This window comes from Salmo salar, chromosome ssa20, assembly GCF_905237065.1.
Source record: "Salmo salar chromosome ssa20, Ssal_v3.1, whole genome shotgun sequence".
NCBI lineage: Eukaryota > Metazoa > Chordata > Actinopteri > Salmoniformes > Salmonidae > Salmo > Salmo salar.
The window spans coordinates 93,904,938-93,931,919 of NC_059461.1; the positions used below are offsets into that span (position 1 = coordinate 93,904,938).

Here is a 26,982-nt window from a genome sequence, read left to right on the forward strand (position 1 = left end):
CAGACACCATTCAAACAGTTTTAGAAACTTTAGAGTGTTTTCTATCCATATATAATACGTATATGCATATTCTAGTTACTGGGTAGGATTAGTAACCAGATTAAATCGGGTACATTTTTTTTATCCAGCCGTGCAAATACTGCCCCCTAGCCCTAACAGGTTTTAACTCACTTGCCTGGTAAAATAAATTCAAAAATCATGTTAAACACTATCATTGCACAATGAGTGAGTCTATGTGACTTGGTAATCACATGTTTACTTTTGAACTGATTTCCATAACAAAGGAGTTGAATACTTATTGACTCAAGACATTTTCATCTTTTCATTTTTAATACATTTGTAAAAAAAAATATATAATAATAATAATAATCTAAAAACATAACTCCACTTTGACATGATGGAGTATTGTGTTCAGGCAGTGACACAAAATTTCAATTTATTAATACATTTGGAAATCCAGGCTATAAAACAACTACATTTGGGAAAAGTCAAGGGGTGTGAATACTTTCTGAGGGCTTTGCATACTTACATTTTAGTCATTTAGCAGACGCTCTTATCCAGAATGACTTACAGTAGTGAATGCATACATTTCATACATTTTTTTTGTTTGTTTTTTGTACTGGCCCCCTGTGGGAATCGAACCCACAACCCTGGCGTTGCAAACACCATGCTCTACCAACTGAGCCACGGGGAAGACATATTACTTGACATATTCCTTTGAAGGCCAACTGAAGCAGAACATTTCAATACATATTTAATTATGGGATAATAAGAAGAGATCCTCAGAGAATAGGAAACACAATTATATAAACTCTCCACATAAAATACAATGAAAACTCATGATATAGACCTACGGTACATTCACAGTGTGCAGTAGGTACACAGTGTACTGAGGGTTTGGAACTAATGGAGATCGCCTGCTGTACTACAGATAAACAATATCAAAGACATACAGGCTGGCCATGTAATAGAAAACGTGATTGATATTTCAGTGGCATGTAGCAGCAAGAGGCCCTTAAAAGCAGATTTAAGATTTCTAGTTCAAAGTTTCGTTTTAAATCCTCCTGTCTACTGTACTCTTTCTTAGCTTTGTGCTGCGTTATCTGGCCTCTCTCTGTCTGAGACATGTGTAGAGAGCTGTAATTAAGGACTGTCTCTGTCTCTCTCTGTTTCTCTCTGTCTCTCTCTCTCTCTTTCTGTCTGTCTCTTTCTCTCTGTCTCTCTGTCTGTCTCTTTCTCTCTCTCTCTGTCCCTCTGTCTCTCTCTCTCTTTCTCTCTGTCCCTCTGTCTCTCTCTGTCTCTCTGTCTGTCTCTTTCTCTCTGTCTCTGTCTGTCTCTGTCCCTCTGTCTCTCTCTCTCTTTCTGTCTGTCTCTTTCTCTCTCTGTCTCTCTCTCTGTCTCTTTGTCTCTCTCTCTGTCTCTCTGTCTCTCTCTAGCAGTGTATACATCCATTATAGATTGTTAGTGCAGACAGCTTGACAGGGCCGTTGCCCCTACAATAGACTGATGAGCAGAAAGGAACGAAATGTCACTTTCACATTGTTAATTAAAGTCGGGATGTTTGGGGGGGAGACAGAAAGAACAACGTACAGCACGGTAAAGGCTGCTGTTCTCAGGTTTTACCATTTAATTTAACAAAATGGCCGACCCGTTAGTGTTCCTGAAGTCAGTTTAGCAGCTCTTAAGTGTCTGATTCAGAGCCGGGAATGATAGCCCGCTGTGACAACAGACTGCATAGTGATTTCATTATTTGCCAACCCAATACTTTCTTACCCGATTGAAGCCATATAAAAACTGTTGTTGAATCTCACAGCTTGGCTCCTGACTTAAATGCATAACACACATCGGTATAGTCTGGCTGTTTTAGTTTTTTGTTGTTGTTGCGTTTGACATTTGTATGTCCTTTTTCATACCAGACTGAGCCTCTTGTGCATTTCTCTAGCAAGCCTAGGTAATGTATGGAGACAGTATGCCTAGTCAGTGCAGGTACTGACTATATGTACTCAGGAAAGGACTTAAAAGGAAACATAGAAAATAACCCAGAATAAAATGACTCTGTCAATTTACCTCTCAGCGTTCCTAACATCTAACATCTTCTGCCCTGTGTAGTGTGCCCTTTAAAGAGAATGTAGTGCACTATATAGGGAATAGGGTGAAATCTTGGCCCGCTGACATTGGTAAAACCACTTTTCCTCTCTACTCCTCAGTCCATGGTACTGCTCCTCCACAGTCAGCGTCAGTACATCTTTGAGTTCGACAAGAACGACCGCCTCTCCTCTGTGACCATGCCCAACGTGGCCCGCTTCACCCTGGAGACCACCCGCTCCGTCGGTTACTACAGGAACACGTACCGCCCCTCGGAAGGGAACGCTTCGGTGCTGCAGGACTACAGTGAAGACGGCCAGCTGATGCAGACTAGCTACCTGGGCACGGGGCGCAGGGTGACCTATAAGTACGGCAAGCTGGCCAAGCTACTGGAGATCCTCTACGATACGACACGCATCGCGTTCACCTACGATGAGTCAGCGGGGATGCTGAAGGTGGTCAACCTGCAGAGTGAAGGAATCACCTGTACTATAAGGTACTGGAACTTTACTGTTGTATTCTGGGGGGTTAGGGTTGGGATTAGGTTAGGGTTGGGTTAGGATTAGGATTAGGTTAGGATTAAGGTTGGGTTAGGATTAGGATTAGGTTAGGGTTAAAGTTGGGTTAGGATTAGGTTAGGGTTAGGATTGTGTTAGGGTTAAAGTTGGGTTAGGATTAGGGTTAGGGTTAAGGTTGGGTTAGGATTAGGATTAGGGTTAGGGTTGGGTTAGGATTAGGTTAGGGTTAGGATTAGGATTAGGTTAGGGTTGGGTTAGGATTAGGTTAGGATTAGGTTAGGGTTAGGTTAGGGTTAGGTTAGGATTAGGTTCGGATTAGGATTAGGGTTGGATTAGGATTGGGTTGGGTTAGGATTAGGTTAGGGTTGGGTTGGATTAGGTTAAAATTGGGTTAGGATTAGGTTAGGGTTAGGATTAGGTTGGGGTTGGGTTAGGATTAGGTTAGGTTTAGGATTAGGATTAGGTTAGGTTAGGGTTAGGATTAGGTTAGTGAGTGTATCAGTCAGTAACATAATAAAAACATGGACTGGACTGACAGTAATATCCACTACACTACAGGTACCGTCAGATCGGCCCACTCATCGACAGGCAGATCTTTAGGTTCAGCGAAGAGGGGATGGTCAACGCCCGCTTCGACTACGTCTACGACAACAGCTTCCGGGTCACCAGCATGCAAGCGGTAATCAACGAGACGCCTCTCCCCATCGACCTGTATCGCTACGACGACGTGTCTGGGAAGACGGAGCAGTTTGGGAAGTTCGGGGTCATCTACTACGACATCAACCAGATAATCACCACAGCCGTGATGACACACACCAAACACTTCGACGCCTACGGCCGCGTGAAAGAGGTCCAGTATGAGATCTTCAGGTCGCTCATGTACTGGATGATGGTGCAGTATGATAACATGGGACGTGTGGTCGCCAAGGAACTCAAGGTTCGTCTGGTGAACCTCTTTTCTTTCTGCGTTGGTTTTGTCAGGATCTCTTTTAGGTCACTCATCTCCCAAGAGTCACTCACAGGATAAAACAGACACGTAGACGGTAGGAATAGACACATTTGAAATATATAACAGCACATTTTTTTTCTTATTCGTTATCAGAACACAGTTCAAACAGTTTACATGTGAGTCATTTAGCAGACTCTCTGATCCAGAGACACTTACAGTAGTGAGTCATTTAGCAGACTCTCTGATCCAGAGACACTTACAGTAGGGAGTCATTTAGCAGACTCTCTGATCCAGAGACACTTACAGTAGTGAGTCATTTAGCAGACTCTCTGATCCAGAGCCACTACAGTAGTGAGTCATTTAGCAGACTCTCTGATCCAGAGACACTTACAGTAGTGAGTCATTTAGCAGACTCTCTGATCCAGAGCCACTACAGTAGTGAGTCATTTAGCAGACTCTCTGATCCAGAGTCACTACAGTAGTGAGTCATTTAGCAGACTCTCTGATCCAGAGTCACTACAGTAGTGAGTCATTTAGCAGACTCTCTGATCCAGAGTCACTACAGTAGTGAGTCATTTAGCAGACTCTCTGATCCAGAGCCACTACAGTAGTGAGTCATTTAGCAGACTCTCTGATCCAGAGCCACTACAGTAGTGAGTCATTTAGCAGACTCTCTGATCCAGAGCCACTACAGTAGTGAGTCATTTAGCAGACTCTCTGATCCAGAGACACTACAGTAGTGAGTCATTTAGCAGACTCTCTGATCCAGAGCCACTACAGTAGTGAGTCATTTAGCAGACTCTCTGATCCAGAGTCACTACAGTAGTGAGTCATTTAGCAGACTCTCTGATCCAGAGTCACTACAGTAGTGAGTCATTTAGCAGACTCTCTGATCCAGAGTCACTACAGTAGTGAGTCATTTAGCAGACTCTCTGATCCAGAGCCACTACAGTAGTGAGTCATTTAGCAGACTCTCTGATCCAGAGCCACTACAGTAGTGAGTCATTTAACAGACTCTCTGATCCAGAGCCACTACAGTAGTGAGTCATTTAGCAGACTCTCTGATCCAGAGCCACTACAGTAGTGAGTCATTTAGCAGACTCTCTGATCCAGAGTCACTACAGTAGTGAGTCATTTAGCAGACTCTCTGATCCAGAGTCACTACAGTAGTGAGTCATTTAGCAGACTCTCTGATCCAGAGCCACTACAGTAGTGAGTCATTTAGCAGACTCTCTGATCCAGAGACACTTACAGTAGTGAGTCATTTAACAGACTCTCTGATCCAGAGCCACTACAGTAGTGAGTCATTTAGCAGACTCTCTGATCCAGAGCCACTACAGTAGTGAGTCATTTAGCAGACTCTCTGATCCAGAGCCACTACAGTAGTGAGTCATTTAGCAGACTCTCTGATCCAGAGCCACTACAGTAGAGTCATTTAGCAGACTCTCTGATCCAGAGCCACTACAGTAGTGAGTCATTTAGCCTTGCTCAAGAGCACATTTTTTAAACTAGTTTGCTCGGGAAAACGAACAAGCAACCTTTTGGTTACTGGCTCAACGCTGTTAAACGCTAGGCTACCTGCTGCCAAATGTGTTCTATATTCTAAGTGTTCTGAGATGGGTTTATCTTACCGGACTCATTTCAATAAACCGGGTGGTTCGAGCCCTAAATTCTGATTGGCTGAAATCTGTGGTATATCAGACCATATGGGCGGCAGGGTAGCCTAGGCGTTAGAGCGTTGGACTAGTAACCAAAAGGTTGCAAGTTCAAATCCCTGAGCTGACAAGGTACAACTCTGTCGTTTTGCCCCTGAACAAGGCAGTTAACCCACCGTTCCTAGGATGTCATTGGAAATAAGAACTTGTTCTTAACTGACTGGTTAAAAAATTAAAATAAAATCAATGAAAATACCATACTGGGCATATTACTGCTCATTACGTTGGTAACCAGGTTATAATAGCAATAAGGCACCTTAGGGTATATGGCCAATATACCACGGGCTAAGGGCTGTGTCCTGTGTTGTGTCGTGCGTAAGAACAGCCCTTAGCCCGTGGTATATTGGCCATATACCACACCTTCTCCGGGTTTAATTATAATTACGATTGATTTGATTGATTGATTAAGTTAGGATTTCTAAGGTGGGTCTGTACACCTACTGACTGATTGATTGACCGATTCATGTTTGGTTTCTCTAAGGTGGGTCCGTATGCCAACACCACTCGGTATACCTATGAATACGACGCTGATGGGCAGCTCCAAGTAGTGTCCATCAACGACAAGCCACTGTGGCGTTACAGCTACGACCTGAACGGTAACCTTCACCTGCTGAGCCCCGGGAACAGCGCCCGCCTCACGCCGCTACGTTACGACCTCCGAGACCGCATCACCAGGCTGGGAGACGTTCAGTACCGCATGGACGAGGACGGCTTTCTGAAGCAGAGAGGGAATGAATTCTTTGAGTACAGCTCGCCTGGACTCCTGGTTAAGGTAAGATAGCTACAACACTCCAACACAATTGATGCTTTATAAAATGACACAATGGACGCTTTCAAAAACAGCTCAAAACTCTTCCAGCTAGCTGATGCTCTATCCTTGAATATGTTCCAGCTAGCCGATGCTCTATCCTTGAATATGTTCCTGCTAGCCGATGCTCTATTCTTGAATATGTTCCAGCTAGCCGATGCTCTATCCTTGAATATGTTCCAGCTAGCCGATGCTCTGTCCCTGAATATGTTCCTGCTAGCCGATGCTCTATCCTTGAATATGTTCCAGCTAGCCGATGCTCTATCCTTGAATATGTTCCTGCTAGCCGATGCTCTCTCCCTTGAATATGTTCCAGCTAGCCGATGCTCTATCCTTGAATATGTTCCAGCTAGCCGATGCTCTATCCTTGAATCTGTTCCAGCTAGCCGATGCTCTCTCCCTTGAATATGTTCCAGCTAGCCGATGCTCTATCCTTGAATATGTTCCAGCTAGCCGATGCTCTATCCTTGAATCTGTTCCAGCTAGCCGATGCTCTATCCTTGAATATGTTCCTGCTAGCCGATGCTCTCTCCCTTGAATATGTTCCAGCTAGCCGATGCTCTATCCTTGAATATGTTCCAGCTAGCCGATGCTCTATCCTTGAATCTGTTCCAGCTAGCCGATGCTCTCTCCCTTGAATATGTTCCAGCTAGCCGATGCTCTATCCTTGAATATGTTCCAGCTAGCCGATGCTCTATCCTTGAATATGTTCCAGCTAGCCGATGCTCTATCCTTGAATCTGTTCCAGCTAGCCGATGCTCTATCCTTGAATATGTTCCTGCTAGCCGATGCTCTATCCTTGAATATGTTCCAGCTAGCTGATGCTCTATCCTTGAATATGTTCCTGCTAGCCGATGCTCTATCCTTGAATATGTTCCAGCTAGCCGATGCTCTATCCTTGAATCTGTTCCAGCTAGCCGATGCTCTATCCTTGAATATGTTCCTGCTAGCCGATGCTCTATCCTTGAATATGTTCCAGCTAGCCGATGCTCTATCCTTGAATATGTTCCTGCTAACCGATTCTCTATCCTTGAATATGTTCCAGCTAGCCGATGCTCTATCCTTGAATATGTTCCAGCTAGCCGATGCTCTATCCTTGAATATGTTCCAGCTAGGCGATGCTCTATCCTTGAATATGTTCCAGCTAGCCGATGCTCTATCCTTGAATATGTTCCAGCTAGCCGATGCTCTATCCTTGAATATGTTCCAGCTAGCCGATGCTCTATCCTTGAATATGTTCCAGCTAGCCGATGCTCTATCCTTGAATATGTTCCAGCTAGCCGATGCTCTATCCTTGAATATGTTCCAGCTAGCCGATGCTCTGTCCTTGAATATGTTCCAGCTAGCCGATGCTCTATCCTTGAATATGTTCCAGCTAGCCGATGCTCTGTCCTTGAATATGTTCCAGCTAGCCGATGCTCTGTCCTTGAATATGTTCCAGCTAGCCGATGCTCTATCCTTGAATATGTTCCAGCTAGCCGATGCTCTCTCCTTGAATATGTTCCAGCTAGCTGATGCTCTGACCCTGAATATGTTCCAGCTAGCCGATGCTCTATCCTTGAATATGTTCCAGCTAGCTGATGATCTGTGTGATCTGTTCTGCTCCCTATGGTCTTCTGATTCCTTTTATTCACACTTTGATTTTAATGTACTTTTAACGTAAGGTAAATCTTTTAACGTAAGGTGAATCTTTTTAGCGTAAGGTAAATCTTTTTAGCGTAAGGTAAATCTTTTTAGCGTAAGGTAAATCTTTTTAGCGTAAGGTAAATCTTTTTAACGTAAGGTAAAACTTTTTAACGTAAGGTAAAAGGTAAATCTTTTTAACGTAAGGTAAAAGGTAAATCTTTTTAACGTAAGGTAAAAGGTAAATCTTTTTAACGTAAGGTAAATCTTTTTAACGTAAGGTAAAAGGTAAATCTTTTTAACGTAAGGTAAATCTTTTTAACGTAAGGTAAAAGGTAAATCTTTTTAACGTAAGGTAAAAGGTAAATCTTTTTAACGTAAGGTAAATCTTTTTAACGTAAGGTAAATCTTTTTAACGTAAGGTAAAAGGTAAATCTTTTTAACGTAAGGTAAAAGGTAAATCTTTTTAGCGTAAGGTAAATCTTTTTAACGTAAGGTAAATCTTTTAACGTAAGGTAAATCTTTTAACGTAAGGTAAATCTTTTTAACGTAAGGTAAAAGGTAGAACTTTTAACGTAAGGTGAATCTTTTAACATAAGGTGAATCTTTTTAACGTAAGGTAATCTTTTTAACGTAAGGTAAAAGGTAGAACTTTTAACGTAAGGTGAATCTTTTAAGGTAAATCCTTTAACGTAAGGTGTCCTCAAGTGTGGTATAAAAGGTGTCCATCAAATATAGTAACTATTATTTCTTGTTTTATTGATTGATATGTTTCTTGTCAAGGTCTACAACCGTGTGAGCGGCTGGAGTATCCGCTACCGGTACGATGGTCTGGGTCGGAGGGTCTCATCCAGGTCCAGTCTGGGTCACCACCTCCAGTTCTTCTATGCTGACCTGTCCAGTCCCACCCGGGTCACTCACATGTACAACCACACCAGCTCAGAGATCTCTTCCCTGTACTACGACCTGCAGGGACACTTGTTCTCCATGGAGCTCAGTAGTGGCGATGAGTTTTATGTAGCGTGTGATACAATCGGCACGCCACAGGCCGTCTTCAGGTGATTATGGGGGACGGGGTGCAAATCTTAACTTAGTCATGATGTCAATGGGAGAATAAGTTAACTTTTGACTCAATAGAAGACTTAAAATGGTTTTATCTCTGCTGTATTAATGTCAATGTCTCTATTTTCTCAAACTTGAAAACGTACAAATAAAGTATAAAAATATGTCTATATATACATACCGTACCAGTCAAAAGTTTCCACACACTTTATTTTTTACTATTTTCTACATTGTATAATAATAGTGAAGACATCACAACTATGAAATAACACATATGGAATCATGTAGTAACCAAAAAAGTGTTAAACAAATCAAAATATATCTTATATTTTACATTGTTCAAAGTATCCACCATTTGCCTTGATGACAGCTTTGCACACTCTTGGCATTCTCTCAACCAGCTTCACCTGGAATGTTTTTCCAATAATCTTGAAGGAGTTTCCACATATGCTGAGCACTTGTTGGCTGCTTGTCCTTCACTCTGCGGTCCAACGTCTTTCGGATGGGACGTTAAACGGGTGTCCTGACTCTCTGTGGTCACTAAAGATCCCATGGCACTTATTGTAAGAGTAGGGGTGTTAACCCCGGTGTTCTGGCTAAATTCCCAATCTGGCCCTCATACCATCACGGTCACCTAATCATCCCCAGCTTCCAATTGGCTCATTCATCCCCCTCCTCTCCCCTGTAACTATTCCCCAGGTCGTTGCTGTAAATGAGAACGTGTTCTCTGTCAACTTACCTGGTAAAATAAGGGTAAAATAAAACAATTATAAAACTCATCCCAAACCATCTCAGTTGGGTTGAGGTCGGGTGATTGTGGAGGCCAGGTCATCTGAAGGCAGCACTCCATCACTCTCCTTAGTCAAATAGCTCTTACACAGCCTGGAGGTGTGTTGGGTCATTGTCCTGTTGAAAATGATAGTCCCACTAAGTGTAAACCAGATTGTTGTTGTATGTGTCGAACTGCTTTGCTTTATCTTGGCCAGGTCGCAATTGTAAATGAGAACTTGTTCTCAACTTGCCTACCTGGTTAAATAAAGATAAAGTAAAATAAAATAAAATAAAAAAGATGGGATGGTGTATCGCTGCAGAATGCTGTGGGAGCCATGCTGGTTAAGTGTGCCTTGAATTCTAAATAAATCACTGACAGTGTCACCAGCAAAGCACCCCCAAACATCACACCTCCTCCTTCATGCTTCATGGTGGAAACCACACATGCAGAGATCATCTGTTCACTTGCTCTGCGTCTCACAAAGACACGGAGGTTGGAACCAAAATTCTCAAATTTGGACTCATCAGACCAAAGGACAGATTTCCACCGGTCTAATGTCCATTGCTCGTGTTTCTTGGCCCAAGCAAGTCTCTTCTTCTTATTGATGTCCTTTAGTAGTGGTTTCTTTGCAGAAATTCGACCATGAAGGCCTGATTCACGCAGTCTCCTCTGAACAGTTGATGTTGAGATGTGTCTGTTACTTGAACTCTGTGAAGCATTTATTTGGGCTGCAATTTCTGAGGCTGGTAACTCTAATGAACTTATCCTCTGCAGCAGAGGTAACTCTGGGTCTTCCTTTCTTGTGTCAGTCCTCATGAGAGCCAGTTTCATCATAGCGCTTGACGGTTTTTGCGACTGCACTTGAAGAAACGTTCAAAGTTCTTGAACTTTTCCTGATTGACTGACCTTCATGTCTTAAAGTAATTGATGGACTGTCGTTTCTCTTTGCTTATTTGAGCAGTTCTTGAGAGAATGCCAAGAGTGTGCAAAGCTTTCATCAAGGCAAAGGGTGGCTACTTTGAAGGATTTGTTTAACACTTTTTTTTTGGTTACTACATGATTCCATATGTGTTATTTAATAGATTTGTTGTTTCCACTATTAGTCTACAATGTAGAAAATAGTAAAAATAAAGAAAAAACCCTTTAAGTAGGTGTGTCCAAACGTTTGACTGGTTCTGTATATATCAGATGATTCCTTACTTATCTCAATGGGTACGGCGGTGTTTCTGTTTCTTGTTTTACACAGTGACGTAATTTATCCAAAATAATTGCTGCTCTTCAAAGAACATCCTTTGAATGGAGAAACAGTGGTACGCTATATAGAGAACAGAGTGTCATAGTAACCTTGTTGTTTATTTCAGTGGCTCTGGCCTGATGATCAAGCAGATCCTCCACACTGCTTTCGGGGAGGTGTACCTGGACTCCAACCCAAGCTTCCATCTCATCCTGGGGTACCAGGGGGGTCTGTATGAGCCCCTGAGTCGCCTGGTACACATGGGCCGGAGGGACTATGACACCATGGCCGGGCGATGGACCACGCCGGACCACGAGGTTTGGAGCAGGCTGAACGCTAACAACATAGTCCCTTTCAACCTGTACATGTTCAAGAACAACAACCCTCTAAGCAACAGCCTGGAGACCAAGTGCTACATGACAGGTGAGTCTGGGGAGGGAGGGAGAGAGGGAGAGAGAGGAAATCTATATTGTGTGTAAATTGGCAGAGAAACAGACAGGGGGCGAATGAGAGAATGAGAGAGAGAAAGCAGTCACCATGCTGCAACTGTTCTGGTCTACAGTAAGACAACTGTTCTGGTTTACAGTAAGACAACTGTTCTGGTTTACAGTAAGACAACTGTTCTGGTTTACAGTAAGACAACTGTTCTGGTCTACAGTAAGACAACTGTTCTGGTCTACAGTAAGACAACTGTTCTGGTCTACAGTAAGACAACTGTTCTGGTTTACAGTAAGACAACTGTTCTGGTCTACAGTAAGACAACTGTTCTGGTTTACAGTAAGACAACTGTTCTGGTCTACAGTAAGACAACTGTTCTGGTCTACAGTAAGACAACTGTTCTGGTCTACAGTAAGACAACTGTTCTGGTTTACAGTAAGACAACTGTTCTGGTTTACAGTAAGACAACTGTTCTGGTCTACAGTAAGACAACTGTTCTGGTCTACAGTAAGACAACTGTTCTGGTCTACAGTAAGACAACTGTTCTGGTTTACAGTAAGACAACTGTTCTGGTCTACAGTAAGACAACTGTTCTGGTCTACAGTAAGACAACTGTTCTGGTTTACAGTAAGACAACTGTTCTGGTTTACAGTAAGACAGCTGTTCTGGTCTACAGTAAGACAACTGTTCTGGTCTACAGTAAGACAACTGTTCTGGTCTACAGTAAGACAACTGTTCTGGTTTACAGTAAGACAACTGTTCTGGTCTACAGTAAGACAACTGTTCTGGTCTACAGTAAGACAACTGTTCTGGTTTACAGTAAGACAACTGTTCTGGTCTACAGTAAGACAACTGTTCTGGTTTACAGTAAGACAACTGTTCTGGTTTACAGTAAGACAACTGTTCTGGTCTACAGTAAGACAACTGTTCTGGTCTACAGTAAGACAACTGTTCTGGTTTACAGTAAGACAACTGTTCTGGTTTACAGTAAGACAACTGTTCTGGTCTACAGTAAGACAACTGTTCTGGTCTACAGTAAGACAACTGTTCTGGTCTACAGTAAGACAACTGTTCTGGTTTACAGTAAGACAACTGTTCTGGTCTACAGTAAGACAACTGTTCTGGTCTACAGTAAGACAACTGTTCTGGTTTACAGTAAGACAACTGTTCTGGTTTACAGTAAGACAACTGTTCTGGTTTACAGTAAGACAACTGTTCTGGTCTACAGTAAGACAACTGTTCTGGTTTACAGTAAGACAACTGTTCTGGTCTACAGTAAGACAACTGTTCTGGTCTACAGTAAGACAACTGTTCTGGTCTACAGTAAGACAACTGTTCTGGTCTACAGTAAGACAACTGTTCTGGTTTACAGTAAGACAACTGTTCTGGTCTACAGTAAGACAACTGTTCTGGTCTACAGTAAGACAACTGTTCTGGTCTACAGTAAGACAACTGTTCTGGTTTACAGTAAGACAACTGTTCTGGTTTACAGTAAGACAACTGTTCTGGTCTACAGTAAGACAACTGTTCTGGTCTACAGTAAGACAACTGTTCTGGTCTACAGTAAGACAACTGTTCTGGTTTACAGTAAGACAACTGTTCTGGTCTACAGTAAGACAACTGTTCTGGTCTACAGTAAGACAACTGTTCTGGTCTACAGTAAGACAACTGTTCTGGTTTACAGTAAGACAACTGTTCTGGTGGGGTTGTTTGGACTGCCTGTCTGTATGTAAGGACATTGGCCCGTATTGATAAAGCTTGTCAGAGTCGGAGGTCCTCCCTGTTCGTTCCATTATCGTTTCATTATGATCTGAAAGACTAAACTGGTCCAGGATCAGCACACTGCTTTGAGACACTGTGAATATGGGCCATTGCGTGGCTGACTAAACTGGTCCAGGATCAGCACACTGCTTTGAGACACTGTGAATATGGGCCATTGAGTGGCTATATATATATATATATATATATATATATATATATTTATATATATATATATATACAGTGCCTTGCGAAAGTATTCGGCCCCCTTGAACTTTTCGACCTTTTGCCACATTTCAGGCTTCAAACATAAAGATATAAAACTGTAATTTTTTGTGAAGAATCAACAACAAGTCGGACACAATCATGAAGTGGAACGAAATTTCTTGGATATTTCAAACTTTTTTAACAAATAAAAAACTGAAAAATTGGGCGTGCAAAATTATTCAGCCCCTTTACTTTCAGTGCAGCAAACTCTCTCCAGAAGTTCAGTGAGGATCTCTGAATGATCCAATGTTGACCTAAATGACTAATGATGATAAATAGAATCCACCTGTGTGTAATCAAGTCTCCGTATAAATGCACCTGCTCTGTGATAGTCTCAGAGGTCCGTTTAAAGCACAGAGCGCATCATGAAGAACAAGGAACACACCAGGCAGGTCCGAGATACTGTTGTGGAGAAGTTTAAAGCCAGATTTGGATACAAAAAGATTTCCCAAGCTTTAAACATCCCAAGGAGCACTGTGCAAGTGATAATATTGAAATGGAAGGAGTATCAGACCACTGCAAATCTACGAAGACCCGGCCGTCCCTCTAAACTTTCAGCTCATACAAGGAGAAGACTGATCAGAGATGCAGCCAAGAGGCCCATGATCACTCTGGATGAACTGCAGAGATCTACAGCTGAGGTGGGAGACTCTGTCCATAGGACAACAATCAGTCGTATACTGCACAAATCTGGCCTTTATGGAAGAGTGGCAAGAAGAAAGCCATTTCTTAAAGATATGCATAAAAAGTGTTGTTTAAAGTTTGCCACTAGCCACCTGGGAGACACACCAAACATGTGGAAGAAGGTGCTCTGGTCAGATGAAACCAAAATCGAAGTTTTTGGCAACAATGCAAAACGTTATGTTTGGCGTAAAAGCAACACAGCGCATCACCCTGAACACACCATCCCCACTGTCAAACATGGTGGTGGCAGCATCATGGTTTGGGCCTGCTTTTCTTCAGCAGGGGCAGGGAAGATGGTTAAAATTGATGGGAAGATGGATGGAGCCAAATACAGGACCATTCTGGAAGAAAACCTGATGGAGTCTGCAAAAGACCTGAGACTGGGACAGAGATTTGTCTTCCAACAAGACAATGATCCAAAACATAAAGCAAAATCTACAATGGAATGGTTCACAAATAAACATATCCAGGTGTTAGAATGGCCAAGTCAAAGTACAGACCTGAATCCAATCGAGAATCTGTGGAAAGAACTGAAAACTGCTGTTCACAAACGCTCTCCATCCAACCTCACTGAGCTCGAGCTGTTTTGCAAGGAGGAATGGGCAAAAATTTCAGTCTCTCGATGTGCAAAACTGATAGAGACATACCCCAAGCGACTTACAGCTGTAATCGCAGCAAAAGGTGGCGCTACAAAGTATTAACTTAAGGGGGCTGAATAATTTTGCACGCCCAATTTTTCCGTTTTTTATTTGTTAAAAAAGTTTGAAATATCCAATAAATTTCGTTTCACTTCATAATTGTGTCCCACTTGTTGTTGATTCTTCACAAAAAATTACAGTTTTATATCTTTATGTTTGAAGCCTGAAATGTGGCAAAAGGTCGAAAAGTTCAAGGGGGCCGAATACTTTCGCAAGGCACTGTATATTCATTTAAATTATGACAAAGAGCTGTCAATATCACAGAGTAGACGTTTCAACAGATCTCAGTTCAGTTCTATGGTCCTCCATTAGACTGAAGGAGCATGTCAGGGACATTTCAACAGATCTCAGTTCAGTTCTATGGTCCTCCATTAGACTGAAGGAGCATGTCAGAGACGTTTCAACAGATCTCAGTTCAGTTCTATGGTCCTCCATTAGACTGAAGGAGCATGTCAGGGACATTTCAACAGATCTCAGTTCAGTTCTATGGTCCTCCATTAGACTGAAGGAGCATGTCAGAGACGTTTCAACAGATCTCAGTTCAGTTCTATGGTCCTCCATTAGACTGAAGGAGCATGTCAGGGACATTTCAACAGATCTCAGTTCAGTTCTATGGTCCTCCATTAGACTGAAGGAGGAATGCTAAGTAGCCTGTTAGATATAACCACAGTGATTTCTTCCTTTTACATAAAAATGTGCATCCCAAAATGGCACCTTATACCCTACATAAAGTACTGGTCAAAAGTAGTGCACTATATAGTGAACAGGGTTCCATTTGGAACGGAGCCCCCCTCGCCAGAGAGGTTTCTCAGGCTGTATTGTGATTGATGGCGCTGACATTTCCATTCCATTCAGCTGATTACCTGGGTCCCTTTCATTGTCTTCAAAAAAAAATAAAAAAATCCTTATTTAAAACAGCTCTGTCAGGTGCCACAAATGCAGCAGTGAATAACTTGAAGAGGTGCCTAACGTGGAGCCCAGTGCCACCAGAGAATAACTCTACTGCCCATGACGAATAGAGCTATGGGGGGGGGGTTGACATAACAAATGACTCAAAATCTACTCTGCTTCGGTCCCACTTTTATGCTGTTTCTGGAATGTGATTTAAAGCTATTTCTGGAATGCGATTTAAAGCTCTTTCTGGAATGTGATTTAAAACTATTTCTGGAATGTGATTTAAAGCTGTTTCTGGAATGTGATTTAAAGCTGTTTCTGGGATGTGATTTAAAGCTGTTTCTGGAATGTGATTTAAAGCTCTCCTGGAATGTGATTTAAAGCTGTTTCTGGAATGTGATTTAAAGCAGTTTCTGGAATGTGATTTAAAGCTCTTTCTGGAATGTGATTTAAAGCTGTTTCTGGAATGTGATTTAAAGCTCTTTCTGGAATGTGATTTAAAGCTCTTTCTGGGGATGTGATTTAAAGCTGTTTCTGGAATGTGATTTAAAGCTCTCCTGGAATGTGATTTAAAGCTGTTTCTGGAATGTGATTTAAAGCAGTTTCTGGAATGTGATTTAAAGCTGTTTCTGGAATGTGATTTAAAGCTCTTTCTGGAATGTGATTTAAAGCTCTTTCTGGAATATGATTTAAAGCTCTTTCTGGAATGTGATTTAAAGCTGTTTCTGGAATGCGATTTAAAGCTGTTTCTGGAATGTGATTTAAAGCTGTTTAGGGAATGTGATTTAAAGCTCTTCTGGAATGTGATTTAAAGCTGTTTCTTGAATGTGATTTAAAGCTCTTTCTGGGGATGTGATTTAAAGCTGTTTCTGGAATGTGATTTAAAGCTATTTCTGGAAAGCGATTTAAAGCTGTTTCTGGAATGTGATTTAAAACTATTTCTGGAAAGCGATTTAAAGCTGTTTCTGGAATGTGATTTAAAGCTGTTTCTGGAATGCGATTTAAAGCTGTTTCTGGAATGTGATTTAAAGCTGTTTCTGGAATGTGATTTAAAGCTCTTCTGGAATGTGATTTAAAGCTGTTTCTGGAATATGATTTAAAGCTCTTTCTGGAATGTGATTTAAAGCTGTTTCTGGAATGCGATTTAAAGCTGTTTCTGGAATGTGATTTAAAGCTGTTTAGGGAATGTGATTTAAAGCTCTTCTGGAATGTGATTTAAAGCTCTTTCTGGAATGTGATTTAAAGCTCTTTCTGGAATGTGATTGAAAGCTGTTTCTGGGATGTGATTTAAAGCTGTTTCTGGAATGCGATTTAAAGCTGTTTTTGGAATGTGATTTAAAGCTCTCCTGGAATGTGATTTAAAACTATTTCTGGAATGCGATTTAAAGCTCTTTCTGGAATGTGATTTAAAGCTGTTTCTGGAATGTGATTTAAAGCTCTTTCTGGAATGTGATTTAAAGCAGTTTCTGGAATGTGATTTAAAGCTCTTTCTGCAATGTGATTTAAAGCTGTTTCTGGAATGTGATTTAAAGCTCTTTCTGGGGATGTGATTTAAAGCTGTTTCTGGAATGTGATTTAAAGCTATTTCTGGAAAGCGATTTAAAGCTGTTTCTGGAATGTGATTTAAAACTATTTCTGGAATGTGATTTAAAGCTCTTTCTGGGGATGTGATTTAAAGCTCTTTCTGGAATGTGATTTAAAGCTATTTCTGGAAAGCGATTTAAAGCTGTTTCTGGAATGTGATTTAAAGCTGTTTCTGGAATGCGATTTAAAGCTGTTTCTGGAATGTGATTTAAAGCTGTTTCTGGAATGTGATTTAAAGCTCTTCTGGGATGTGATTTAAAGCTCTTTCTGGAATGTGATTTAAAGCTGTTTCTGGAATGTGATTTAAAGCTCTTTCTGGGGATGTGATTTAAAGCTCATTGTCACCTTATTAAGCCATGTAAGAAAAAAACACCGTTTGTTGGAAAAGCTACTATATATAAAGCAGCTGTGTAGACCAGGTGAATGTTTAATGATGTTTATGACGGGCTCTCTCTCTGAGGTGTGACCTGTGTTGATAACAGCCACCCAACTGGGTGAGCTGTCCTGCACCTGTAAGACCATAGGAGATGAATCATCATATCGTCTCTTCTCCTGAAGATGTCTCCAGCTCTAATCAAGTACTAATCATAGCTAGTGTCACGCTCGTGATTTGAGTTCCACATCCTTTTTATCACGTGAAAACTTCTCAACAAAACAATAAACAAGCAACGAAACGTGACTTACGTGGTGCAACAAACACAAACAATATCCCAGAAAAGCAGGTTGGGAACAGGGACACCTTAAGTATGATCCCCAATTAGAGACAACGGTAATCAAGCTGCCTCTAATTGAGAACCATACTCAATCCCAAACATAGAAATGAATCGACTAGAACACCCCCCTAGTCACGCCCTGACCTACAACACCATAGAGAACCAAGGGCTCTCTATGGTCAGGACGTGACAGCTAGCTAGTCAAAGGCCTGAGACCAATCTAGTGTCCTGACTGTAAGCATGGAGTGGATCTTTGGACAACCTTCTAGTGTGTTCTGGATATTCTCTGCAGCAGGTTTTGATTTGACTCCTCAGATCAAAGTGTTTCCAGGGTCTGCAATACATTGTGGTTTTGTGTGTATGATAATGATAAGCCTGTACTGTGTATTTGACGTGTTTGACATGTATTTATCTCATCCCTCTTCCCCAGATGTCAACAGTTGGCTGGTGACGTTTGGCTTCCAGCTGTACAATGTTATACCAGGCTACCGTAAACCCTCTACTGATACCATGGAGCCGTCCTACGAGCTAGTCAGAACACAGATCAACGCTCAGGAGTGGGACAGCACTAAGGTAATATATCACAGTCTATCCTACAGTACTGGACACTCAGTCATCCATCCCTCCAGTCCTCACTCATATCTCTGTCACTTCATCCATCCATCCATCCATCCATCCATCCATCCTCAGCTCCAAGGTAACACATCCTACTGTACCTGACAATCACTCACATGTCTTTCTGTCTGTCAACCCATCCCTCCATCCATCCATCCCTCCATCCAGCCATCCCTCCATCCCTCCATCCATCCATCAATCCATCCCTCCAACCAGCCATCAATCCATCCCTTCATTCATCAATCCATCTCTCCATCCAGCCATCAATCCATCCCTCCATCCAGCCATCAATCCATCCATCCAACCAGCCATCAACCCATCTCTCCATCCAGCCATCAATCCATCCCTCCATCCAGCCATCAATCCATCCCTCCATCCAGCCATCAATCCATCCCTCCATCCCTCCATCCAGCCATCAATCCATCCCTCCATCCAGCCATCAATCCATCCATCCCTCCATCCCTCCATCAATCCATCCCTCCATCCAGCCATCAATCCATTCATCCATCCCTCCATCCAGCCATCAATTGTCGTTGAAATATTCAGTCAATAATATTTCTCAGATACCGGAGCCTGTGAGTTCAATTAGACTTTCTTACAAAGTAACAAGCCGAGCTGGTTCATGAAGTAACAGCCTTTCCAGCCTTGGCACACACTTTTTATACAGGTTTCATCCTTACATCACACACATAGTAACTCCTCTTTGTGTTAAATGATACATCCCCTCTAGCATTTAGCCATCATTATCTTTTTGCCTTGCACTCATTTTAGTTTGGATTCACATTAGGGTATAGAACCATTAGAGCCATAGCAACAGAAATGTCCACTCCCCAGACATGTGCATATCTAATGGCGTCTAATGACCCAGACACACATATAGAGTACACCTATCCTGCTGACTACTATCAAATGTGTAATGGGCACATATGTACTGGAAAATTCCCAATACAATCCATCCCTCCATCCATCCCTCCATCTATCCATCCCTCCATCCATCCAGCCATCAATCCATCCCTCCATTCAGCCATCAATCCATCCCTCCATCCATCCCTCCATCCAGCCATCAATCCATCCCTCCATCCAGCCATCAATCCATCCCTCCATTCAGCCATCAATCCATCCATCCCTCCATCCATCCCTCCAGCCATCCATCCCTCCATCTATCCAGCCATCAATCCATCCCTCCATCCATCCCTCCAGCCATCCATCCCTCCATCTATCCAGCCATCAATCCATCCCTCCATCCATCCCTCCATCCAGCCATCCATCCATCCAGCCATCCATCCCTCCATCTATCCAGCCATCAATCCATCCCTCCATCCATCCCTCCAGCCATCCATCCCTCCATCTATCCAGCCATCAATCCATCCCTCCATCCATCCCTCCATCCAGCCATCAATCCATCCCTCCATCCAACCATCAATCCATCCACTCCTTCCTCGTTCATCCTCATACCTCTCCCTCTGTCTTTCCTATCAGATAGTAACCAACCTGTTAGCAGAGCTGCATACTCCCCAAGGAGCTACCCAGTTATCAGGCCAGATCACGGCCCAGTGGGCCGGTGTTCCTACTCCTCAGCCCCTCTGTCTGGGGTATGGGGACCTAGTCCAGCCCCTGAGCCTGGAGATTGGGGGAACAGGCAGTGAGAAACAGGGTCATGCCTAAACTGCTCTGGTAATTGTCCTGGCTGCCATTAGGGAGATTCATTGTTTCTTCTCCTCCACCACCAAGACACCATTGATTTCATCTCTGCCTTACATCTTCCCTTACAGACAGGCAGAGAGTAGACAGACAAGTCATGCTCTGGTTCCCTCGTTGATCAGCCCTTCATATCGCCCGCTGCCTCGGAGTCCAGTGTGAATAATTAAACAGGCTGTTGTTGTCTTGGATGGATGTAGTTACAGCTAGATCGAACAGCCAGCCAGCCAGCCAGCCACCCAGCCACCCAGCCAGCCAGCCAGCCAGCCAGCCACCCAGCCAGCCAGCCACCCAGCCAGCCAGCCAGCCAGCCACACATCAGGCTCACAGCCTATCCCTAGACAGAGTGTCACTCAGCGCCCAAGCCCTTTACCTTAAAATGATAAGCTTTCATAGCTGTTTAGTCAATAAGAAAGAATAGGTCAGATCCTAAAAGGCCATTATGATGACAATAATGCTGAGGACAGCTGGGTGCAATAAGGAAAGGTGACAAGAACATTGTGTTCTAAATGGAACACTATTCCGTATGTAGTGCACTACTTTAGACCAGGGCCTATCAGATCAAACCCAGCTTGATCTGGTCTGAGTCCAGGCCTCAGGGACCCTAAAATGGGACCCTATAACCTGTACAGTACAGTCTTTTCATCCCTGGTTCGAATGAGGTGCCATTTGGGACGCAGATAGAAGCAGAATAGAGAATATAGAGAACAGCTTTTCAAACCATTTGACCTCTACTGTTGACCTCTACGGCTGACCTCTACGGCTGACCTCTACTGTTGACCTCTACGGTTGACCTCTACTGTTGACCTCTACGGTTGACCTCTACTGTTGACCTCTACTGTTGACCTCTACAGTTGACCTCTACTGTTGACCTCTACGGCTGACCTCTACTGTTGACCTCTACTGTTGACCTCTACTGTTGACCTCTACTGTTGACCTCTACGGTTGACCTCTACGGCTGACCTTTACTGTAGACCTCTACTGTTGACCTCTACTGTTGACCTCTACTGTTGACCTCTACTGTTGACCTCTACGGCTGACCACTACTGTCGACCTCTACTGTTGACCTCTACGGTTGCTCCTGGGCTGTTACAATACGAATGGGAAGTCAGGTCATGGACTGTGAATAGAGCCCTCTGGGCCCTGTGTCCCCTAACCCTATTCCCTATATAGAGCCCTGTGTCCCCTAACCCTATTCCCTATATAGAGCCCTGTGTCCCTAACCCTATTCCCTATATAGAGCCCTGTCCCCTAACCCTATTCCCTATATAGAGCCCTGTCCCCTAACCCTATTCCCTATATAGAGCCCTGTGTCCCTAACCCTATTCCCTATATAGAGCCCTGTGTCCCCTAACCCTATTCCCTATATAGAGCCCTGTGTCCCTAACCCTATTCCCTATATAGAGCCCTGTGTCTCTAACCCTATTCTCTATATAGAGCCCTGTGTCCCCTAACCCTATTCCCTATATAGAGCCCTGTGTCCCCTAACCCTATTCCCTATATAGAGCCCTGTGTCCCCTAACCCTATTCCCTATATAGAGCCCTGTCCCCCCTAACCCTATTCCCTATATAGAGCCCTGTCCCCTAACCCTATTCCCTATATAGAGCCCTGTGTCTCTAACCCTATTCCCTATATAGAGCCCTGTCCCCCCCTAACCCTATTTCCTATATAGAGCCCTGTCCCCCCTAACCCTATTCCCTATATAGAGCCCTGTGTCTCTAACCCTATTCCCTATATAGAGCCCCGTGTCCCTAACGGTATTCCCTATATAGAGCCCTGTGTCCCTAACCCTATTCCCTATATAGAGCCCTGTGTCTCTAACCCTATTCCCTATATAGAGCCCTGTCCCCCCTAACCCTATTCCCTATATAGAGCCCTGTCCCCTAACCCTATTCCCTTTATAGAGCCCTGTGTCCCTAACCCTATTCCCTATATAGAGCCCTGTGTCCCCTAACCCTATTCCCTATATAGAGCCCTGTCCCCTAACCCTATTCCCTATATAGAGCCCTGTGTCTCTAACCCTATTCCCTAGATAGAGCTCTGTGTCTCTAACCCTATTCCCTATATAGAGCCCTGTGTCCCCTAACCCTATTCCCTATATAGAGCCCTGTGTCCCTAACCCTATTCCCTATATAGAGCCCTGTGTCCCCTAACCCTATTCCCTATATAGACCCTGTGTCCCCTAACCCTATTCCCTATATAGAGCCCTGTGTCCCCTAACCCTATTCCCTATATAGAGCCCTGTGTCCCTAACCCTATTCCCTATATAGAGCCCTGTGTCCCCTAACCCTATTCCCTATATATAGAGCCCTGTCCCCCCTAACCCTATTCCCTATATAGAGCCCTGTCCCCCCTAACCCTATTCCCTATATAGAGCCCTGTCCCCCTAACCCTATTCCCTATATAGAGCCCTGTGTCTCTAACCCTATTCCCTATATAGAGCCTGTGTCCACTAACCCTATTACCTATATAGAGCCCTGTGTCTCTAACCCTATTCCCTATATAAAGCCCTGTGTCCCCTAACCCTATTCCCTATATAGAGCCCTGTCCCCGCTAACCCTATTCCCTATATAGAGCCCTGTGTCTCATAACCCTATTCCCTATATAGAACCCTCTGGGCCCTGTGTCCCTAACCCTATTCCCTATATAGAGCCCTGGCCCCTAACCCTATTCCCTATATAGAGCCCTGTGTCCCCTAACCCTATTCACTATAGAGAGCCCTGTCCCCTAACCCTTTTCCCTATATAGAGCCCTGTGTCTCTAACCCTATTCCCTATATAGAGCCCTGTGTCCCCTAACCCTATTCCCTATATAGAGCCCTGTGTCCCTAACCCTATTCCCTATATAGAGCCCTGTGTCTCTAACCCTATTCCCTATATAGAGCCCTGTGTCTCTAACCCTATTCCCTATATAGAGCCCTGTGTCCCCTAACCCTATTCCCTATATAGAGCCCTGTGTCCCCTAACCCTATTCCCTATATAGAGCCCTGTGTCCCCTAACCCTATTCCCTATATCGAGCCCTGTGTTCCCTAACCCTATTCCCTATATAGAGCCCTGTGTCCCCTAACCCTATTCCCTATATAGAGCCCTGTGTCTCTAATCCTATTCCCTATATAGAGCCCTGTGTCCCCTAACCCTATTCCCTTTATAGAGCCCTGTGTCCCTAACCCTATTCCCTATATAGAGCCCTGTGTCTCTAACCCTATTCCCTATATAGAGCCCTGTGTTCCCTAACCCTATTCACTTTATAGAGCCCTGTCCCCTAACCCTATTCCCTATATAGAGCCCTGTGTCCCCTAACCCTATTCCCTATATAGAGCCCTGTGTCTCTAACCCTATTCCCTATATAGAGCCCTGCGTCTTCAACCCTATTCCCTATATAGAGCCCTGTGTCTCTAACCCTATTCCCTATATATAGAGCCCTGTCCCCCCTAACCCTATTCCCTATATAGAGCCCTGTGTCTCTAACCCTATTCCGTATATAGAGCCCTGTGTCCCCTAACCCTATTCTCTATATAGAGCCCTGTGTCCCTAACCCTATTCCCTATATAGAGCCCTGTGTCCCCTAACCCTATTCCCTATATAGAGCCCTGTGTCCCTAACCCTATTCCCTATATAGAGCCCTGTGTCTCTAACCCTATTCCCTATATAGAGCCCTGTCCCCCTAACCCTATTCCCTATATAAAGCCCTGTGTCTCTAACCCTATTCCCTATATAGAGCCCTGTGTCCCTAACCCTATTCCCTATATAGAGCCCTGTCCCCTAACCCTATTCCCTATATAGAGCCCTGTGTCTCTAACCCTATTCCCTATATAGAGCCCTGTGTCCCCTAACCCTATTCCCTATATAGAGCCCTGTGTTCCCTAACCCTATTCCCTATATAGAGCCCTGTGTCCCTAACCCTATTCCCTATATAGAGCCCTGTGTCCCTAACCCTATTCCCTATATAGAGCCCTGTGTCCCCTAACCCTATTCCCTATATAGAGCCCTGTGTTCCCTAACCCTATTCCCTATATAGAGCCATGTGTCTCTAACCCTATTCCCTATATAGAGCCCTGTGTCCCTAACCCTATTCCCTATATAGAGCCCTGTGTCTCTAACCCTATTCCATATATAGAGCCCTGTGTCCCTAACCCTATTCCCTATATAGAGCCCTGTGTCTCTAACCCTATTCCCTATATAGAGCCCTGTGTCCCTAACCCTATTCCCTATATAGAGCCCTGTGTCTCTAACCCTATTCCCTATATAGAGCCCTGTGTCCCTAACCCTATTCCCTATATAGAGCCCTGTGTCCCCTAACCCTATTCCCTATATAGAGCCCTGTGTCCCTAACCCTATTCCCTATATAGAGCCCTGTGTCCCTAACCCTATTCCCTATATAGAGCCCTGTGTCCCTAACCCTATTCCCTATATAGAGCCCTGTGTCTCTAACCCTATTCCCTATATAGAGCCCTGTGTCTCTAACCCTATTCCCTATATAGAGCCCTGTGTCTCTAACCCTATTCCCTATATAGAGCCCTGTCCCCTAACCCTATTCCCTATATAGAGCCCTGTGTCCCTAACCCTATTCCCTATATAGAGCCCTGTGTCCCCTAACCCTATTCCCTATATAGAGCCCTGTGTTCCCTAACCCTATTCCCTATATAGAGCCATGTGTCTCTAACCCTATTCCCTATATAGAGCCCTGTGTCTCCTAACCCTATTCCCTATATAGAGCCCTGTGTCCCTAACCCTATTCCCTATATAGAGCCCTGTGTCCCTAACCCTATTCCCTATATAGAGCCCTGTGTCTCTAACCCTATTCCCTATATAGAGCCCTCTGGGCCCTGTGTCCCTAACCCTATTCCCTATATATAGAGCCCTCTGGGCCCTGTGTCCCTAACCCTATTCCCTATATAGAGCCCTGTCCCCTAACCCTATTCCCTATATAGAGCCCTGTGTCCCCTAACCCTATTCCCTATATAGAGCCCTGTGTCCCCTAACCCTATTCCCTATATAGAGCCCTGTCCCCTAACCCTATTCCCTATATAGAGCCCTGTGTCCCCTAACCCTATTCCCTATATAGAGCCCTGTCCCCTAACCCTATTCCCTACAGTATATAGAGCCCTCTGGGCCCTGTATTTGTCCACCAAATAGGGATTACTCTGCCATGTGGGATGCAGCCCAGGTGGTACTCAGTACCTTGAGGTATTGCCGCATGCCATGACCAATTCATTCCCATCCAGTAATATTGACATAGCTACTGTGATAGGTGTCCTGTGGGATACATCTTTCCTATCTGCACCCCCCCCGAGAATAACATCCTCTGTGTGTGTGTGTGTGTGTGTGTGTGTGTGTGTGTGTGTGTGTGTGTGTGTGTGTGTGTGTGTGTGTGTGTGTGTGTGTGTGTGTGTGTGTTTGAGTGTGTTTGTGTGTGTGTGTGTGTGTGTGTGTGTGCACTCATGCCCAAATCTCCATGGGACTCTCCTCTCCTGTGTGCGTCCCCATATTTCTTCCCCCATGGGGAGTCTCTGAACCCAGCGCCCAGTGGTTCCTCCTTCAAGGCTGCCAGACAGACAGACAGAATCACCCTTCCAAGCATTTCCATTTCAAATAGTATATATCTTCTATATAGACTACAGTACCAGTCAAAGGTTTGGACCCACCTTCTCATTCAAGGGTTTTTCTTTATTTTTACTGTTTTCTACATTGTAGAATGTAGAAAATACATAAAAACTATGAAATAACACATGGAATCATGTAGTAACCAAACAAGTGTTAAACAAATCAAATTATATTTTAGATTCTTCAAAGTAGCCATCCTTTACCTTGATGACAGCTGTGCACACTCTTGGCATTCTCTCAACCAGCTTCAACTGGAATGCTTTTCCAACAGTCTTGAAGGAGATCCCACATATGCTGAGCACTTGTTGGTTGCTTTTCCTTTACTCTGCAGTCCAACTCATCCCAAACCATCTCAATTGGGTCGGGTGATTGTGGAGGCCAGGTCATCTGATGCAGCACTCCATCACTCTCCTTCTTGGTCAAATAGTTATTACACAGCCTGGAGGTGTGTTGGGTCATTGTTCTGTTGAAAAACAAATGATAGTCCCACTAAGCCCAAACCAGATGGGATGGCGTATCACTGCAGAATGCTGTTGTAGCCATGCTGGTTAAGTGTGCCTTACAATTCAAAATAAATCGCTGACAGTGTCACCAGCAAAGGACCCTCACACCTCCTCCTCCATGCTTCACGGTGGGAACCACCCATGCGGAGATCATCCATTTACCTACTCTGCGTCTCACAAAGACACAGCGGTTGGAACATCAGACCAAAGGACAGATTTCCACCAGTTTAATGTCCATTGTTTGTGTTTCTTGGCCCAAGCAAGTCTCTTCTTCTTATTGATGTCCTTTAGTAGTGGTTTCTTTGCAGCAATTCGACCATGAAGGCCTGATTCACACAGTCTCCTCTGAACAGTTGATGTTGAGATGTGTCTGTTACTTGAACTCTGTGAAGCATTTATTTGGGCTGTAATTTCTGAGGCTGGTAACTCTAATGAACTTATCTTCTGCAGCAAAGGAAACTCTGGGTCTTCCTTTCCTGTGCTGGTCCTCATGAGAGCCAGTTTCATCATAGCGCTTGATGGTTTTTGTGACTGCACTTGAAGAAACTGTGAAAGTTCTTGACATTTTCAGAATTGACTGACCTTCATGTCATTTCTCTTTTCTTATTGGAGCAGTTCTTGCCATAATATGGACTTGGTCTTATACCAAATAGGGCTATCTTCTTTATACCATCCCTACCTTGTCACAACACAACTGATTGACGCATTAAGAAGGAAAGAAATTCCACAAATTAACTTTTAACATGGCACACCTGTTAA

General features: G+C 43.7%; 1 protein-coding gene across 10 annotated transcripts in view; it reads left to right on the forward strand.

Annotated features, from left to right (window-relative positions):
* Positions 1-26,982, forward strand: part of tenm4 (teneurin transmembrane protein 4) — a 649,554-nt gene that overhangs the window by 602,659 nt on the left and 19,913 nt on the right. For 9 of the 10 annotated variants that reach the window (XM_045704148.1, XM_045704149.1, XM_045704150.1 and 6 more), the window contains 6 exons: positions 2,208-2,581; positions 3,162-3,540; positions 5,749-6,039; positions 8,482-8,756; positions 10,894-11,189; positions 18,233-18,375. In XM_045704148.1, the coding sequence (XP_045560104.1) occupies positions 2,208-2,581; positions 3,162-3,540; positions 5,749-6,039; positions 8,482-8,756; positions 10,894-11,189; positions 18,233-18,375 (1,758 nt within the window). Of the gene's footprint in view, positions 1-2,207; positions 2,582-3,161; positions 3,647-5,748; positions 6,040-8,481; positions 8,757-10,893; positions 11,190-18,232; positions 18,376-26,982 lie in introns of those variants that run through there. The other variant, XM_045704155.1, reaches the window with a different exon arrangement.